This window comes from Carex rostrata, chromosome 1, assembly GCF_964058835.1.
Source record: "Carex rostrata chromosome 1, lpCarRost1.2, whole genome shotgun sequence".
Lineage (NCBI taxonomy): Eukaryota > Viridiplantae > Streptophyta > Magnoliopsida > Poales > Cyperaceae > Carex > Carex rostrata.
Window position 1 is genome coordinate 12,370,820 of NC_135918.1, and position 18,090 is coordinate 12,388,909.

Below are 18,090 nucleotides of genomic sequence, written 5' to 3' on the forward strand. Positions count from 1 at the left end.
CCGTTCTACTTGTACCGCGGTCCTCTTATTTTTTATTGGATTGTTGAGCATCACAATCCTGATCGCTGCATGCGACAGTTCGGAAGATGGCAACAGATAGAGCCACCGCTTCTCCAGGATGCAGTCGAGCACCAAGAGCTGCACAAGTAATATTCGCAAATCATATGTGGTTTACTTATTTTAAAGTACTTATTTACTTATTTATTCTACTAACCTTGTAAACAGGTTGAAATCAGGCTCAAAGAGAAATGCCAACTGGGCGCAAGTGCACCGTCGGCATGTAAACGATGCAACACATTATGCAGATCATGTGTACGAAGTAGGTCGTCCGTGGGATATAAATGACCTCCTAAGATATCGTAAATGGTACCAGGAGAACTGCATGGCATCCGTCTACCTGTTTGGCCAGCACGTGGTGGGTATGGATCGTAATGTTCCGGTTTCAAGAGACGAACACTCCAAGTCTGGATACATTCCCAGCGGATCGACATTTGTTCGAAATGTAAATATTTCTAACTTTGAATTTTATGATTGTTTTATTATATATCATTTATTATACTCCGAATATACGTACAGGCTTTGCGTGGGATAGGAGAGTTAGCACATGGCACACGGGCATTTTTCACGAAGGGTCTCCGTGCAATCTGGAACCTTTGTGAAAAAGACGACACAATTCCTAAAATCATTTCGAATGATTGTTGGTCCATTACCGGTACTAATTGATAGTCACGTTGTCCATCGGTGGACATATTAAACCTGGCTTGAATTTCCAGATTTGCTTGACTAGCATTGTACCCAACAAATTTATAAATCTCATTCTGAAGATAATCAAAATTGTGGTTCACGGTTATCGGTAATGAGTATTTAGCTCGGGTACTGTAATAGACCCCCTCATCATTATATTGGATTTCCCCTCCAGTATAAATTTTCGCACAAATAGTTGTCATTTTTTATTTCGATTGGTCTGACTATTTCAAAAATAACAACATATAATTAATTAAAAATTGTGTTGCCGTTGGTAAAAATATTCTGGACAATTTTCAATAATTATTCTACACTATTTTGGAATTTCATAAATTAATAGGGCAACATTCTAAACTATATTGGAATTTTTAAAATTATTATAAACCATTTTGGAAGGTTGTAAACAATTCTAAATTTTCTGGACAATATTATAAAAAATAAAAAATATTTTGGAATGAAGTAATTAATTATAAATTAAATTAAATTAAAAATAACATAAAGAAAATAAAATTACCTCAATCGAAAACCGGTCGATCTGACTGTCAGAGCTCCGTAAGGAATCCGAAAAGCAAAAAGTTCCTAAAACAATTCTAAATCATTTCAGAATTAATCAAAATTATTTTAGAATTAATAAAACTTTTAAAATTATTCTGCACCATTTTTAATTTTTTTTCAATTAATATGACAATATTCAGAATTTAAATAATTTCAAATTAAATAGTTACATATTTAAATAATTACAAATTAAATACTTCTAAATTTAAATTATAAATAAAATAAATTTAAATTAAATTTAAATTATAAATAAATGAAATTAAAATTATAAATTAATGAAATTAAAATTATAAATTAATGAAATTAAAATTATAAATTAATGAAATTAAAATTATAAATAAATTAAATTATAAATAATAAATTAATAAAATTTAAATTATAAATAAATTAAAACTTACTGTGAGAGAGCGGATGAAATGAAAGCGACGACAATCTGCGAATTTATAAACTGCATTTCTGGAAAAAATTTTTCCGGAAATTCCGTCTATTTTCGGAAAAATTTTTTCCGGATTTAGCCAGTTTCCGTAAAATTTTTTTCCGGAAATAGACTGAATTTCCGGAAATTTTTTTTCCGGAAAGGGTATATTTCGAAAAACATGGCTGATACGGTTATTTTTTGAAATTTAATATTAAATTTGGATATTAATAAAAAATTCGGTGTCATAACCGGGTCTACTTTCCAAGGTATATGCGACTTTGTAACAACTAATAATTCATGAAAATAATAAATTACATTAATATCGACATTGCTAGTGCTACACACGTATATTAATAAGAAAAAAATTACACATTCATCGAAAATATAAAGTTTTAAGATCATGAATAAACTAGGGAAAACTGCTGAATATTTAAAATTCTCATTGTAATTAATTTTGGTGAATCAATTTTTTCCTTAAATTTTAATCCAGTGCAATCAAGTATAATTGTTGAGATTTGTGGTTATTTTGAAAATTATTTTATTTTATTCTTGAACACTGAATTGGGAAAAACAGTTGATTCTTTTAGGGCATTCAATTAATGACGCTCTAAATTAACTAACTTGTACTACAAGCAGTATAGTAATCTATTACATTTACACTTGAGAGGTTTTAGATTCAAATCCAGTGGACATATATAGTCTTGTACTTCTGAGCCTTCGTTATTTCTTACAAAAGAAATCATAAAAAATGATTAAGTTTCAAGTTATTAAATTAACAGTCATGTAATTTTTATTTTCTAAAGATTATAATTTTTTTTGAAGAATGCATGTGTTTGGCAATATAATCTGATAGCTAGAACAAACATATATATATAGGAATATGCTAGCATCACTAGTGGAGAATGTACAATTAGTGTCGCTTTAAAAATAGCCGACACTAATACTTAACTATTAGTGTCGGTTGTTTATAAATAGGCGACACTAATGTATTAGTGTCGGTTGTTTATAGATATCCGACACTAATAGTTAAGTATTAGTGTCGGTTGTTTATAAATAGGCGACACTAATGTATTAGTGTCGGTTGTTTATAAATAGCCGACACTAATAGTTAAGTATTAGTGTCGGTTGTTTATAAATAGCCGACACTAATACTTAACTATTAGTGTCGGTTGTTTATAAATATGCGACACTAATGTATTAGTGTCGGTTGTTTATAGATATCCGACACTAATAGTTAAGTATTAGTGTCGGTTGTTTATAAATAGGCGACACTAATGTATTAGTGTCGGTTGTTTATAAATAGCCGACACTAATAGTTAAGTATTAGTGTCGGTTGTTTATAAATAGCCTACACTAATACATTAGTGTCGTCTATTTATAAATAGCCGACACTAATAGTTAAGTATTAGTGTCGGTTGTTTATAAATAGTCTACACTAATACATTAGTGTCGCCTATTTATAAATAACCGACACTAAAGCTGAAAAAAATTCATTTTAAGTCCCGTGCACCTCTTTCACAACACACGCCTAGGGTTTAAAACACAACCTCCTTTCTCCCTCCGCACATCTCTCCCGCTTGGAAAAACCTAGCTGCCCCTCTCTCTTGAGCGTTCACTTCACTTCACGCTTCTTTCCGATCTGATCTTCTCAAACCTTGCCGCTTCTTCTAGGTGATTACTAGAAGATGACGCTGTTTCATTTCGTCAACTGTGCTCTCTCGCTACACCACCTCTCTCTCACGACAATGCCTTTTCTTGCAGAATCCATCTATAAGAGTGTTAAAGGCCACGACATCAGGTTCATACCCTTTACACATCATGTCATGTAAAAAAATCCACTGTTGTCTCAATTTCACCATTCTTGTATAATCCATCTATAAGAATGTTATAGGTTACGACATCAGGCTGATGCCCTTTAGAAATCATGTCATGTAGATAATCCATTGCCTTCTCAATTTCAACTTTCTTGCACAGCCCATTTATAAGAATAACGATAAATGAGCAATTTGGATGATATTTTATTTAGTGAGTGTTATTTGTAAATTATGATGAATTATTTGATATATCTTTGTTTTATATATAGTTCAGCAAAAATATATGAGCACCCCAGAACAAAATATTTGATATATCTTTGTTTTATATAAAGTTTTATATATAGTGAATTTTTGAAATTTAAAAAAAAAAAAAAAAAAAAACATTAGTGTAGGCTATTTATTAAAAAGCCAACACTAATAAGTATTAGTGTCGGCTATTTATTAAAAAGCCGACACTAATAAGTTATTAGTGTCGACTATTTATTAAATGGCCGACACTAATACTTATTAGTGCCGGCTTTTTAATAAATAGCCGACACTAAAAGTTAGTATTAGTGTCGGCCATTTAATAAATAGTCGACACTAATTCCAAGTTCTCCACTATTGCATGCTATGCATAACATAGAGCCTCTCCGTGCAACGGCTCAGATTTTGAGTTTTCAAGATCCTAACGGTCAATCTGAACCGTTCATCTTGTTCTCCATATTAATATGTGTTTGGAGACCAAATTTTACATTTTTTGGAATTTTTTTACTATTTCTTTAGATTTATTGAAAATCGCTGTTTTCAGCAAATCTGGACCATAACAAAAACAGCGATTTTCAATAAATCTAAAGAAATAGTAAAAAAATTCCAAAAAATGTAAAATTTGGTCTCCAAACACATATTAATATGGAGAACAAGATGAACGGTTCGGATCGACCGTTAGGATTTTAAAAACTCGAAATCCGAGCCGTTGCACGGAGGGCTCTATGCTATGCATAGCATGCTAGTATATTCCTATATATATATATATATATATATATATAGAGAGAGAGAGAGAGAGAGAGAGATGGGCTATGGTGCATTGCAATGCATGGAGGGGTTTGTGCATTGGACCATAAATCTAAAATTCAAAATCCAAATGACCGATCCAAACCGTTCATCTTGTTCTCCATATTAATATGTGCTTGGAGACCAAATTTTACATTTTTATGAATTTGTTTACTATTTATTAAGTATTTTACAAAATTGTTGATCCAACGGTGGCTTAACAAAACAGTAAAATCAGCAGCCACCGTTGGATCAACAATTTTGTAAAATACTTAATAAATAGTAAAAAAATTCAGAAAAATGTAAAATTTGGTCTCCAAGCACATATTAATATGGAGAACAAGATGAACGGTTTGGATCGGCCATTTGGATTTTGAATTTTAGATTTATAGTCCAATGCACAAACCCATCCACGCATTGCAATGCACCATAGCCCATCTCTCTCTCTCTCTCTCTCTCTCTCTATATATATATATATATATATATAGATTTATTTAACATTTTCTATAATTATAATTTTCAATTTATGAGAAAATTAATTTATACCACATGTATATCGTTATATTATAATTTATTTTTTAAAATAATAGAATAGAAACGTATAATTTTTATATTTTGTGATATTACATACATGATAAATGATGTGTTTAATATAATTAACTATTTTATTCACTGATTATCTACTATTAGTTTTGTAATTTGTTATCTTTATAGATAAAAGTTGAGTATGGTCCTGGTGTCAAATAATTAATAGGCACTCGGTCGAGCTTTTGACAGCATTGACAATGATGAGAATATTTTACGAACAGTAAAATTAATATATATTGTGCTAAATTTTTTGAAGGTTAATATATTAAGCTAGCTTGCAATGATAACTAAATCATTGTCTCGAAAGAACTTGGAAGTAAGATTCAAGTGGTTAGAACTTAGAACCATTAAAGTAATATATATAATATATGTATATACTTATCATCTTTCCACAGCACCTTGTCTATAAATACTCATCATATTTCAATTCTTCCTCATCAGCTCTCCTTAATTCTTTCTCTTTCAACTATCCTGTCAATATATATATACTTTGCCATTAAGATGGAAAGCAAGATTTCCATTTTGATCACATGCCTTATATTTGCTACAGCATTCCAGCTACTGCTTCCGGTATCAGAAGCATATTATTCTAGATCTCTAAAGGTCGGGTATTACAGGAGCAAATGTAGAACGGCGGAGTCAATTGTGAAGAGCACCGTCAGAAGTTATGTTAAAAGAAATCCCGGTTTAGGCGCTGGTCTCATTCGCATGCACTTTCATGACTGTTTTGTCAGGGTAACATTATTGCTTTTATTACTGTTTAATTTGTTCCAGCATATTATTATATTTCTGTGTGAAATGGCCATATGCAAAGTGGTTGTGAATGTAGATCATCTAAGCAAAATCAATGATACATATCCTTTTTTTTTTTTTATATACCAATCAAATGAATATTGTTGGAAGAAGTTGATATTTAGTATTGTAAATTTGTAATGTATAAGATTTTTTTTTTCATATGTAGGGATGCTAGCTACCTAGTGCTGAACAGCTAATTAATTTGTTCTTGTAAATAGTTTAGTTTTGTGTACTATATACATTATCGATATGGCCTCCCTCCGACAGAGCCTCCTGTGCTATGCATGATTAAAGATAATTTAACAATCTAATTATGTTCAAACTAAAACTTACCATGACAATACTAAAGAATTACTACATGAATGTTTTAATTAAGCGAATGACATAACAACAACTATTCTTTTTTCACTCACTAGGGTTGTGATGCTTCAGTCCTCCTGGACCCAACTCAAGCAAACCCTCAACCAGAAAAGCTTGCCATTCCAAACTTCCCGAGCCTCCGAGGCTTTGAAGTGATCGACGCAGCCAAGGCTAAGCTAGAAAAGAAGTGTAAAGGAGTTGTTTCATGTGCTGACATCCTAGCATTGGCTGCTCGTGATGCCTCATACATCCTAGGCAATATCTCCTACAAAATCCCGACAGGTAGGCTCGACGGTAGGGTTTCCAACAGTACTGAGGCCTTGCTAAATCTTCCCCCACCTTTTTTCAATCTCACCCAACTTGTGGCCAGCTTTGCAAGGAAGGGGCTCTCTGCTGCCGAAATGGTCACTCTTTCTGGGGCCCACTCAATCGGAAGATCGCATTGCTCCTCCTTCACCAGCCGCCTCTACCCCACCATTGATCCCACCATGAACCAAACCTTTGGCGCCTCTTTGAGAAAACGTTGTCCCCAGAATACAACCAATGATGGTGTTGTTCCACAGGACTTTGTGACACCGGATAAACTAGATGTACAGTACTACAAAAATGTTGAATCGTTAACTGCGCTTTTCTTCTCCGATTGGGCCTTGCTCACCAGCGGTGAAACCAATAAACAGGTAGAGACCTACACTAAGGAGCCTGAAAAATTTAAGCAAGATTTCATAAACGCCATGGTAAAAATGGGGAGCATTGAGGTGCTCACAGGGTCACCAGGCGAGGTCAGGGGCACATGTCGTTTCGTCAACTGAGGATGTTATATATGCAGTTATCTGGTTTGAAATTCCATTGCTTTTATTTCTTGGTTTTTATGCTTTTATTATGTATCGGTTATTCCATTCATTTCTATTGTATTGTTACAGAGTTTTTTCTTTTCTTTTCTTTTCTTTTACTTTCCTATTCTTCAACTCTTAATTTGCATATTATATATGTATAATATGTAAAAGGAATTAAAGTGTCTTTATCAATTATATGCTGCAGTTTAATTTTTCTTGAACTAATTGCATGATTCACGTGAAATAAGATATTATAAAGATAGGTATACTTCATTCAATGTGACATTATTATCAACAAAAATGAAAAAACTGTGAAAAATAACCACATAAAACACTAGAAATTAAGGTACCATGCTACCTTGATGAAGTTGTGCCCCTTAAGATGACACCCATTATTTTTAGGTTGAATTGTATCTTAGCATTTCCTCACTATTTATCTAATTATAAACATAATTATTACTTGACAGGTCAGAACAATATCCAAATCTCAGTCGTGTGTGTTTTCCGGATAACTTTTTTTTTTTTTTTGAGAAAAAACATGGGGCATGCCCATATTTGATTGATGTCGGTTGTTACAAGAGTTTTGCAACTACACGTACTGAAATAAAGCGAAAAACAATTAGCTCAAAGTACTTGAGCTTCAGAAACTAAGTACCGGAAATTAAAATAGAAAATATCGATTTAAAGAAGAATCAAAGTAGGAAAATTCAATAAGAAAGCATATCCTCAAAGTCTTCTCAATGGCGCGCTGCTATGCTATTTCATTTCCTCTTTTATTTTGTCCAGCAACTGCGCAACCTGTTTGTCGTTGTCCGTAAAGATCCTCGAGCATCCCTCCCTCCAAATTACGAACATTGCCATTAATAGTTTGCCTCTAATTTGTAAATAAACATTTTTTATCATTGCCATTTGCCATATAATTGTTGGTAAATCTTTTACCGCCAACAATATAAAAAGAAAAAGAATAAATAGTTTGCCTCTCTCCACCCCTGTCCCCCCCTTTTTGCACTATAGACTTGATCGGTCAGTTTCGCTCTTACCAGTTGAGTTATTTCTGGGATTTTTTGGTACAGTAGCTTTGTATATCTACAGTTGTCAAACAGGTGTGTTAACGATTCAGCATCCTGTTGGCAGAGGGCACTTCTATTGTGATAGTCCATCTTAATCTCAGGTTATTCACCGTTAATAGCCCATTCGATCTTAAGTACGCCATCCAAAGATTCTTACGCTTGTTGGTACCGGTAGCTTTCATATTTTTTTTAAGGTTAACATTTGTATTGATAAGAAAACTTAAAATTTACATGGTCCTATTAAACTATATACATTGTCACCACATTAACTCTTCTTGGTTACCCTTAAGCTAAAGACTTAGCTATGTTACATAACTCCTCCCCAGCTCTATATACATTTTATTATTTAAAGAGTTTCCAATTATGGATATCAATCACTGCCTTGTTAATAAAAATGGCAACTGATTTTGTAGCTCTCAAAAAAAGTTTGTCTGTTTCTTTCTTTCCATAATGTCTAGGTGTTCATCGCCCACGTTGTATCCCACAACTTTCTTGTTTTTTTGTTTTTATGGTTGACTAGCCGTCAACGAATATATATTACAACAATATTAAAAGGTTTTATTTACAATGTATGGCCCCTCCAAATACTCTGAAATTTAAACTAACTAGCATCTATTGCGACCAAGAGGGAGCAGTAAGCTCCCGCATGGTTTCTCACCTTGCCACTTGCATTGTGACCAAAAAGCAATATCCAGTATTGTATCATTAATCAAAATTGTCACCGTTTTGCGCTTATTAGAGAAGTGTCGTTTGTTCCTCTCCCTCCATAAGCACCATAATGATGCCGCCAAGATAATGTTCCTTCTTGCATTAGCTCTTTTGGATTCCCCCCAATCCAAAACTTCCAAGCACGTACAATAGAAGTTCCTCTTGGGGTTACTATGTTTAAATGTGCAAGTAGGCCTCCCAAAACCTGATTGCAAATAGACAGTTCCACATAATATGATTCTATGTCTCAGTGTTGGTGTTGCCACATAACTCGCATCCTCTCGACAGTATTATGTGAGTATTTTGATGTCTCTCATTAACCAGATGAAATTTTTTGCCTTTATTGGAATTTTTAGTTTCCAGAGGTGTGCTTGTGTTGGCGAGAGAATGCCACTGTTATGCATTGTTTGGTAGGCGGAAGCACACGTGAAGATTGCCAACGCTGTCTAGCGCCATTCTATCCTCATTCCATATAGTCTGCCTAGTGTAGTCTGTCATTCTATCCTGATTGTCATCTGAAGACACTACTAGAGTGCTGTAAAGACCTTCAATTAAAGTGTTGTATTAGCTTTGCAACTACCCTCTTCTCTTGCCATATGAAGACACTACTAGAGTGTTGTAAACACCTTCAATTGGAGTGTTGTATGAGGGTTGCAACCACCCTCTTCTCTTGTCATCTGGGTATACTACTAGAGTGATGCAAAGACCTTTAATTGGAGTGCTGTATTAGGGTTGAAACTACCCTTCTCTTTCCTTCTGGAGACACTATTAGTGTTTAACAAAGACCTTCAATTGGAGTGATGTATTGGAGGTTGCAACTACCCTATTCTCTTGCCATCTGTAGACATTACTTGAATGTTGTAAAGACCTTCAATTAGAGTGTTGTAGTAGAGTTGCAACTACCCTCTTCTCTTGCCATATTGAGACACTACTAGAGCGCTACAAAGATCTTCAATTAAAGTGTTATATTAGGGTTGCAACTATCATATTTTCTTGTCATATGGAGACAACACTAGTGTGCTGCAAAGATCTTCTATTGGAGTGTTGTATAAGAGTTGCAACTACATTCTTGTCTTGCCATATGAAGACACTACTAGAGTACTGCAAACACCTTCAGTTAAAGTGTTGTATTAGGGTTGCATTGATGTGTATTTTGGGTATATAAATTATTGGTCTATTTCGTACATTTTTTTGCTTTAAATTTATAAACCCTAAATATGCAAAGTAGATTGAATTGCAAACACACAATCTATCCTTGTAGTAAATATGGGCATCGATCCAAAGACTAATGCAATTATAATTTTTATCTAAGTAAATTAATTCTAAACTAATGCAAATAAGGGGGGGGGGGGGGGGTTGTTGCAAATCACAGATTATGGATTCAATATCCGAGAGAGTTGGTTTGTAACAAAAGCTAAATTAAATGTAAATAAAAAAGGGTTTGTGATCAAGTTAATGAAGTCTAAGGGTTTTTGGTCTACAATTACTTGGTCAATTCATTTACTTTAGGAGTTCTCTAAATTCATGTTATTGTCTTGATGGAAATTTCAACTAAGTTGGCCTATTTCTACCTCATATCATCTACCGTTCGTGTTTCATGCCAATCATGTTATTGTACCTCGTCTTATGGCTGTCACTACCCATTAGGATTATTTAATTGAAGGAATCTACTACCATTACTAAGTACCGATACTTGATATATTCTAAGTCCCCAATTACGAAGTACTCGTAATTTGGCCTCCCACAACTTTCCATGTCCAACCTTTGATTCTATTTGTCCGAGGTAGACTTGATTTGGTCCATCTAATCTATTATCCCTAAGGTTATTCGTATACATAATTTAGTCTTATCTATATCATAACACCCTTGAAGACAAGAGGGTTGTCACCACCTCCGTACGGTGTGGTTTCAAAAACACAAATCATGCATGACTCACAATATATAAAACAAGAACTAAATATCAATTCAAAATAATCATTATAAATAGAACATCCTGTTGGCTTTTGGAGCTCTCGACTTGCTCGTTTGACTAGATTTGCAAAACATACATAATTGCATTTTATAGTTTTCCTTCTTGAGACATGTGCAGGTTCATGACAACTGAAGATTCAATAAATACACATCGAGGATGTGGTCATGAAGCACAAGATATTGGATAGCAAAAGCATAATTCAAGACTAAGGACAATTAATCTGTAAAATTGGTAAAATAAGCTTGAAACTGACCTAAGTGAGGCCTACCATTGCAACAGCCCAGGGACCGTTTTAACGGAATAAATAAATTCATAGAAATGACTGCGCCAGGTTAAATTGAAATCAAGCGGCTCCAACCGGAAGTTGAGACAGAGACTTCCGTTGTGGAGACCGTTATAACAGTCCTTGACCGTTACAGTCCAAACCAGTTCAAACTACCTTACCGTTGTAACGGTCCCTGTACCATTGCAACGGTCAGCACCAAATACTTCCTTTTTATCAGCTCTCTATAAATAGAAGCTATACCAAAGTTTGGAGAGACACTCTAGCCACCTGCAACTTCAATATTTCGTATTTATAGATCTAGAGAAAGCCATTGTTGCTTGTGTGCTTAAACTTCAATACTCACAATCAATCTCAGGCTTATTCAATCAATTCAACAACTCCTAGAGTGATTCTGCGTGATCAAAACAATTACTACTTCGAGCCTTGTGCTAAACCAGCAATCCTTGAATCCTCGCGAATCAGATTGTCTTTCTTTGAGCCTTTAGTGCTCCTTGTTTGGGCCGTGTGACTTTCCAGAAGATTGTAAGGGCTCATCGGTTCCACTTTATAATTCTTTCTCATTGGATAAAGACGCGTCATCTCGAAGGTCGCAGGCCCCGGAGACGTAGGCGTTAGTGCCAAACTCCGTAGACAACTCTCGTGTCAAGTGTCTCTAAACTCTACTATTTACTTTATTTATTTTATATTTTAGTTTAGGACAAAGTTATTCTAAGTTTCCACCAAGAATAATTTTACGACACACTCGAACTTTATAACTTAGATTAAAAATTTAAAAAGACCCTATTCAACCCCCTCTAAGTGCCTTTGGGACCAACATACATTACTAGAGTGCTATAAGCACTTCCAATTGGAGTGTTGTATGAGGGTTGCAACCACCCTCTTCTCTTGTCAATTGGAGACACTCTAGAGTAATGCCAAGACATTCAGTTGCAGTGTTGTATTAGAGTTGAGACTATCATCTTCTCTTGTCATTTGGACACACTACTAGAGTGCCGCAAAGACCTTCAATTGGAGTGTTGTATTGGGTTGCAACTACCATATTCTCTTGCCATATGAAAACACTATAATTGTGCAGCAAAGACTTTCAATTAGAGTCTTTTATTAGGTTTACAACCACCCCCTTCTCTTGCCATATGGAGACACTACTAGAGTGCTACAAACACCTTCAATTGGAGTGTTGTATTAGGGTTGCAACTACCCTATTCCCTTATAATATGGAGACACTAATAGAGTGCTGCAAAGACATTCAATTGGAGTGTTGTATTGAGGTTGCAACCACCCTCTTCTCTTGCCATTTGGAGACACTACTAGTTTGCTACGAAGACCTTCAATTGGAATGTTATATTAGGGTTGCATCGACCCAATTCGCTTTCCATACTAGTGTGCTACAAAGAACATTAGTTCACTACTACAAAAATGGTCATTGTACACTGCACATTGTACACGGATTTGACAATTTTACGTAAAAACCGTGGAGAAATTGTAATTTTTTGGGTGCCTGGAATATCTGTGAAATCTCTACACGGTTTTTTATTAAAGAATCGGTGTAGAAAGCCTTGAGAGAGCTACACGGACGTTTATTAGGGAATGTACACGGCTTATTGTCTAAATAACAGTGTAGAAAGCCTTAAGAGAGCTACACGGATATTTAATTAAAGAACCGTGAAGAAATGTCCAACTTGTACACGGATGTCTGTTTAAATAACAGTGTACAAAGCTTGAGAGAGCTACACGGATATTTAATTAAAGAACCGTGAAGAAATGTCCAACTTGTACACGGATGTTTGTTTAAATAACAGTGTAGAAAGCTTGAGAGAGCTGCACGGACGTTTAATAAAAAGCCGTGTAGAAAGGTTATTTTAGGGTTTTGGTAAGGGCGCGCCTTTTCGAGCACCAAGTTGGTTATATAAAAGGCCTTCTCCTTCCAGCGCCGTTTTGATCAATTCTCTCTCTCTCTGTAATCTGATTATTTACAGAGGGGGTAATATGAAGATCATGTTTTAATAAAGAAAGAGCTGATCGAATAAAGAGTTGGGATGAAGACCTTCAAAAAAAATGGAAGAGGAGGGATGAATGACCTTCAGAGCCAGACGAAGTGTCAGATGAAGAGTCAAATGAAGAGTCGGACGACTCTTCATTCGACTCTTCATCCGACTCTGAAGGTTGTTCATCCACCTCTTCTCTTTTTTTTGAAGGTCCTTCATCCAACTTTTTATTTTCAGCTAGCTCTTTCTTTATTAAAATATGTATCTTCATATTACCCTCTCTAAACCCTACTGGCACCAAAAGGAAAGAATCACCCACTTGTAAACTAAAAATATCCATTAACGACTGGAAGAGGGGATCCCCTCTTCCAGTCCTTAATGGAAATTTTAGTTTACATATGAATCTTTATTGAACTCTTTCTTTATTAGAACATATTGATCAATCTGTACTCTCCCTCTCGCAGTTAACAATTGGGCAGAAATTTAGGTTTATCAATTATTTCGGATCGCAAATCTATAAAGATGAGCTACTGTTTTTGGAGCTCATAAGATGACCAGTCCGATATAATTGATAACCTACATCTCGAATTCCCATGCGAATTGCTTCATTTCCCCAATTAATTGGTCTGATTTGTGCGCTAAAGTTTTTTTGGAGGATAATTTCAGAGCCGGATAGTCGGATGAAGGACCAGAGCCGGGTGGGGAGTCGGACGAGATCGTCTTCATCTGACTCTCCATCCGATTCTGAGGGTCCTTCATATATCCACCTCTTCCAGTCCTTGATAGAATTTTTTAGTTTATATGGATTTTACTTTTGTAATTAATGCTCAATAAGAATTTGTAATTTTTGTATAAATTAATGTACATGAATTTTTTGTTCAAATTGCTATATATGTTTTGGAATTCTGGATTTTAAATGTCTTCCTCTTTTTTGGAAATTGTTTGTTTTGCTATCTGAAAAACATAAAAAAAAAAACCAAAAAAAAATACAATGCTACACGGACATTTAATAAAGAGCCGTGTAGAAAGGTAGAATTAAAAAAGGTTTTTTCTTTTAATTAAAAAGAGTTAAAAAATAATTATACACGGCTGTTTATATAAAAGTCCGTGTAGCTCTCTCGACTTTCTACACGGCTTTATAGATAAATGTCCGTGTAGAAAGGTTTAGGGTTACAAAAAGGCCTTCTTCCAGCGCCGTTTTGATCAATTACTCTCTCTCTCTCTCTGTTGGTCTGATTTCTGCGCACAAGGATCAAGACCGAAGCTGAGATCTTTGAAGTTAATTTGCATTTCTCCTCTCTATCTTGCTAGGGTTAGTCTTCCTCTTTTCTCTCGCTAATTTTCTGGTACTTATTATTGCTTAATTATTTAGGTCAATTATTTATTAATGCATGCATGCTTGATCTGTTAAGGTAATGTAAATAATTAGTGTATTGTGGTCCAATAACCGACCTATTGATGCTTTTAGGTTCATGCCCGTTCAAAATTAATCTAATAGGGATTAATTTTGGATAGTCCCCCGTTTGGGACTGCTCTTTGAATATTGTGTCTCATTTAGGATGTGAACACATTAATTAGCGGGATTTAATTAGTGTTTGAGAAAAATTCGTCAGCATTTCTCCTTATTGCTCCTACGAGTATGTGGTTTACGCATACTTGGGGAGTTAAGGGGAAATGCTGTCGAATTTTTCTTAAACACTAATTAAATCCCACTAATTAATGTGTTCACATATGAGGCATAATATTCAAGGAGTGGGTTACGATTGTAAACCGGCCCGTTTGTAAGCCAAGAATTTGTAACAATGTATGTTGCTCGACCACCATGACTAATTGGAATCATTCTTTTAATTTAATTTACAGATGGATCGAAGTTGGATGTACGAATTGCGACGTGATACTGCAGAATATTTGGCTCGCGTTGATGAGTTCATAAAATGTGCCAAGAGTTATAGAGCGAAGACAAAGGATAACGACATCTTGTGTCCTTGTAGAGATTGTAGCAATTTTAAAAGATTTGGGGACTTGGAAGAAATTAGAGCTCATTTGATTTGTCGGGGATTTCAGAAGAGATATACGTGTTGGTTTATGCATGGTGAGAAAATTGGGGAATGTAGTGCTACCAATAGAAATTTTGTTTTGGAAGACAATGTTGATATTAATGTAGAAGTTGATGATAATTTTGAGCTTCATTCCAATGATGATTTTGAGAATGTCAAAAATTTTGATAATCTACTTGAACTTAATTACAACGAGGATGATTGTGTGAATATTGATGAAAATGCAGAATACGATTTTATTGAAAATCTAGAAGACATGTTACATGATGTGGAAGATGAAATTAGTGATAAAAATTATAAAAAATTTCAGTATATGTCTAATGAATCCAAAAGGCCGTTATATCCCGGGTGTACCAAATTTTCAAAACTGTCAGCTGTGTTGAAATTGTTGAACTTAAAAACAGACAATGGTTGGAGCGACAAGAGTTTCACGTCCTTATTAGAGCTCTTACGAGAAATGCTCCCAGATAACAACGAGTTACCCTGTACAATATATCAGGCGAAGAAGTTGATCTGTCCAATGGGCTTGAAGGTCGAAAAAATACATGCATGTCCGAATGACTGTGTATTGTACCGTGGAGAGTACGAGGCCATGCATGTTTGTCCTAAATGCGGTGTTTCACGGTACAGACGTAAGAACCAGGACACTGACGATGGTAACGATGAAGGAAACAAGGGTCGGGCTCCGGCTAAGTCGGTGTGGTATTTTCCGATAATACCGAGATTCAAACGGTTATTTGCAAATTCCAAAGATGCGAAATTATTGCGTTGGCATGAAGACGAGTGTAAAAGGGACGGTAAACTAAGACACCCAGCTGATTCTCCTCAGTGGAGAAACATTGATAGAGATTTCACAGGATTTGGTGGCGAATCAAGAAACCTTAGGCTAGGGTTAAGCACAGACGGAATGAGTCCGTTTGGAAGCATGAGCAGTCGGCACAGTACTTGGCCAGTTCTTATATGCATTTACAATCTTCCTCCTTGGTTTTGCATGAAACGCAGGTATATAATGATGTCATTACTAATCCAAGGACCCAGACAACCCGGAAATGACATAGATGTATATCTCGCACCATTAATTGAGAACCTCCAAAAATTATGGAGGGATGGCGTCCGGGTGTGGGATGCGTACGGTAAAGAGCAATTTGAGCTGCGGGCCATGGTATTTTGCACCATAAACGATTTTCCCGCGTACGGAAATTTATCGGGCTATAGTACTAAAGGAGCAAAAGTGTGCCCTATCTGTGAAGATGACACGCAGGTGCTGAGGTTGAAAAATTGTAAAAAGAATGTTTTCATGGGGCACCGTAGGTTTCTTCCTATTAATCACCCATACCGTAAGAAGAAGAAAGAATTCAACGGGAACACTGAGCTTGGAGTGGCACGTCGTCCGTTAGACGGGAAGGGTGTCTTCCTGCTGGTTAAAAATCTTAAAGTTGTTTTCGGAAAATGTGCCAAAGCACCACCGAAAAATATTTGGAAAAAGAAGTCCATATTTTGGGAGCTACCGTACTGGGAATATTTAGAAGTGAGACACTGCCTAGATGTCATGCATATTGAGAAAAATGTCTGCGACAGTCTGATCGGCACATTGTTGAATATTCCGGGGAAGACTAAAGATGGTATCAATGCTCGAAAAGACATGGTGGAAATGAAAATAAGACCCAAGCTTGCACCGCAATATAAAGGGAAGCAAAAGGCATACCTACCTCCCGCAATGTGCACAATGTCGAAGACCGAGAAAACAAGCTTCTGTAAATGCCTTCATAGTATTAAAGTCCCATCAGGGTATTCTTCGAATATTAAGAAGCTTGTGTCGATGAAGGACATGAAATTGATTGGTCCGAAATCCCACGACTGTCATGTTTTAATGACACATATGATTCCTGTTGCAATCCGAGGAATTTTACCAAAGCCCGTTCGGCAAGCCATCACGAAGCTTTGTTTTTTCTTCAATGCAATTAATTCCAAAGTGATAGACCCGCTAAAATTGGACTCTCTGCAAAAGGAGGTCGTCGTTACTCTTTGCCATCTTGAGATGTATTTTCCGCCATCTTTTTTCGATGTTATGGTTCACCTTGTTGTTCACCTTGTGAGGGAAATTAAGATTTGTGGTCCCGTGTTCCTGCGGTATATGTATCCATTCGAGAGATTTATGGGTATTTTGAAAAGTTACGTAAGGAACCGACATCGGCCCGAAGGTAGCATCGTAGAAGGATATTCCACGGAAGAGGTGATTGAGTTTTGCACCAACTACATGACCGGTGTTGGTCCTATTGGCGTTCCAAAATCTAAGTCAGAAGTGGATTACTGACGAGCATAACCGTTGTTTCATAGGATGGCTGAAAGAAAGAGTGAAGTCACACTCTGAAATGTCGCCCGTAAGTGAAACGGTTAGATTGCTGGGCCAAGGACCCCAAATGGTTGTTAGAACATTCCAAGGATACGAGATTAATGGATATACATTTTACACTAAATTACAAAGTGATAAGAGCACCATGCAAAATAGTGGGGTGACGTTGGTGGCGACGTCTCAAGAATTCAGTAGATCAGGGGATGCCCGGCCTGTAATGGCATCAAAGTCATATTACGGTGTTATTGAAGAAATTTGGGAGCTCGTTTACAATGCTCACCTCAGCATTCCCTTGTTTCGGTGTCAATGGGTCGAAGACCGTGGTGTTAAAGTTGATAACGACGGGTTCACAGTGGTAGATTTTAACAGAGTCGGGTATGTTGATGATCCGTTCATACTCGCCAAGCAAGCAACCCAAGTCTTTTATGTCACTGACCCGAGTGATGCTAGGTGGAGCATCGTCTTACCCGGAAAAAGAAGGATTGTTGGGATAGAAAACGTAATCGACGAAGAAGAGTAC

The 18,090-nt window shown here is 35.9% G+C and overlaps 2 protein-coding genes across 2 annotated transcripts; both read left to right on the forward strand.

Annotated features, from left to right (window-relative positions):
- Positions 1-382: 382 nt before the first annotated feature.
- On the forward strand, positions 383-7,334 carry LOC144566477 (peroxidase 2-like). Its single transcript, XM_078316509.1, has 3 exons — positions 383-399; positions 5,661-5,886; positions 6,363-7,334. Exons 1-3 carry the CDS (start codon positions 383-385, stop codon positions 7,113-7,115), a joined length of 996 nt encoding a protein of 331 aa, XP_078172635.1. The 3' UTR covers positions 7,116-7,334.
- An 8,196-nt stretch (positions 7,335-15,530) lies between these two features.
- On the forward strand, positions 15,531-17,531 carry LOC144560059 (uncharacterized). The gene is made up of 2 exons (XM_078309243.1): positions 15,531-16,478; positions 16,563-17,531. The coding sequence occupies exons 1-2, from the start codon at positions 15,531-15,533 to the stop codon at positions 17,529-17,531; spliced, it is 1,917 nt and encodes a 638-aa protein (XP_078165369.1).
- The last annotated feature ends 559 nt before the right edge of the window (positions 17,532-18,090 follow it).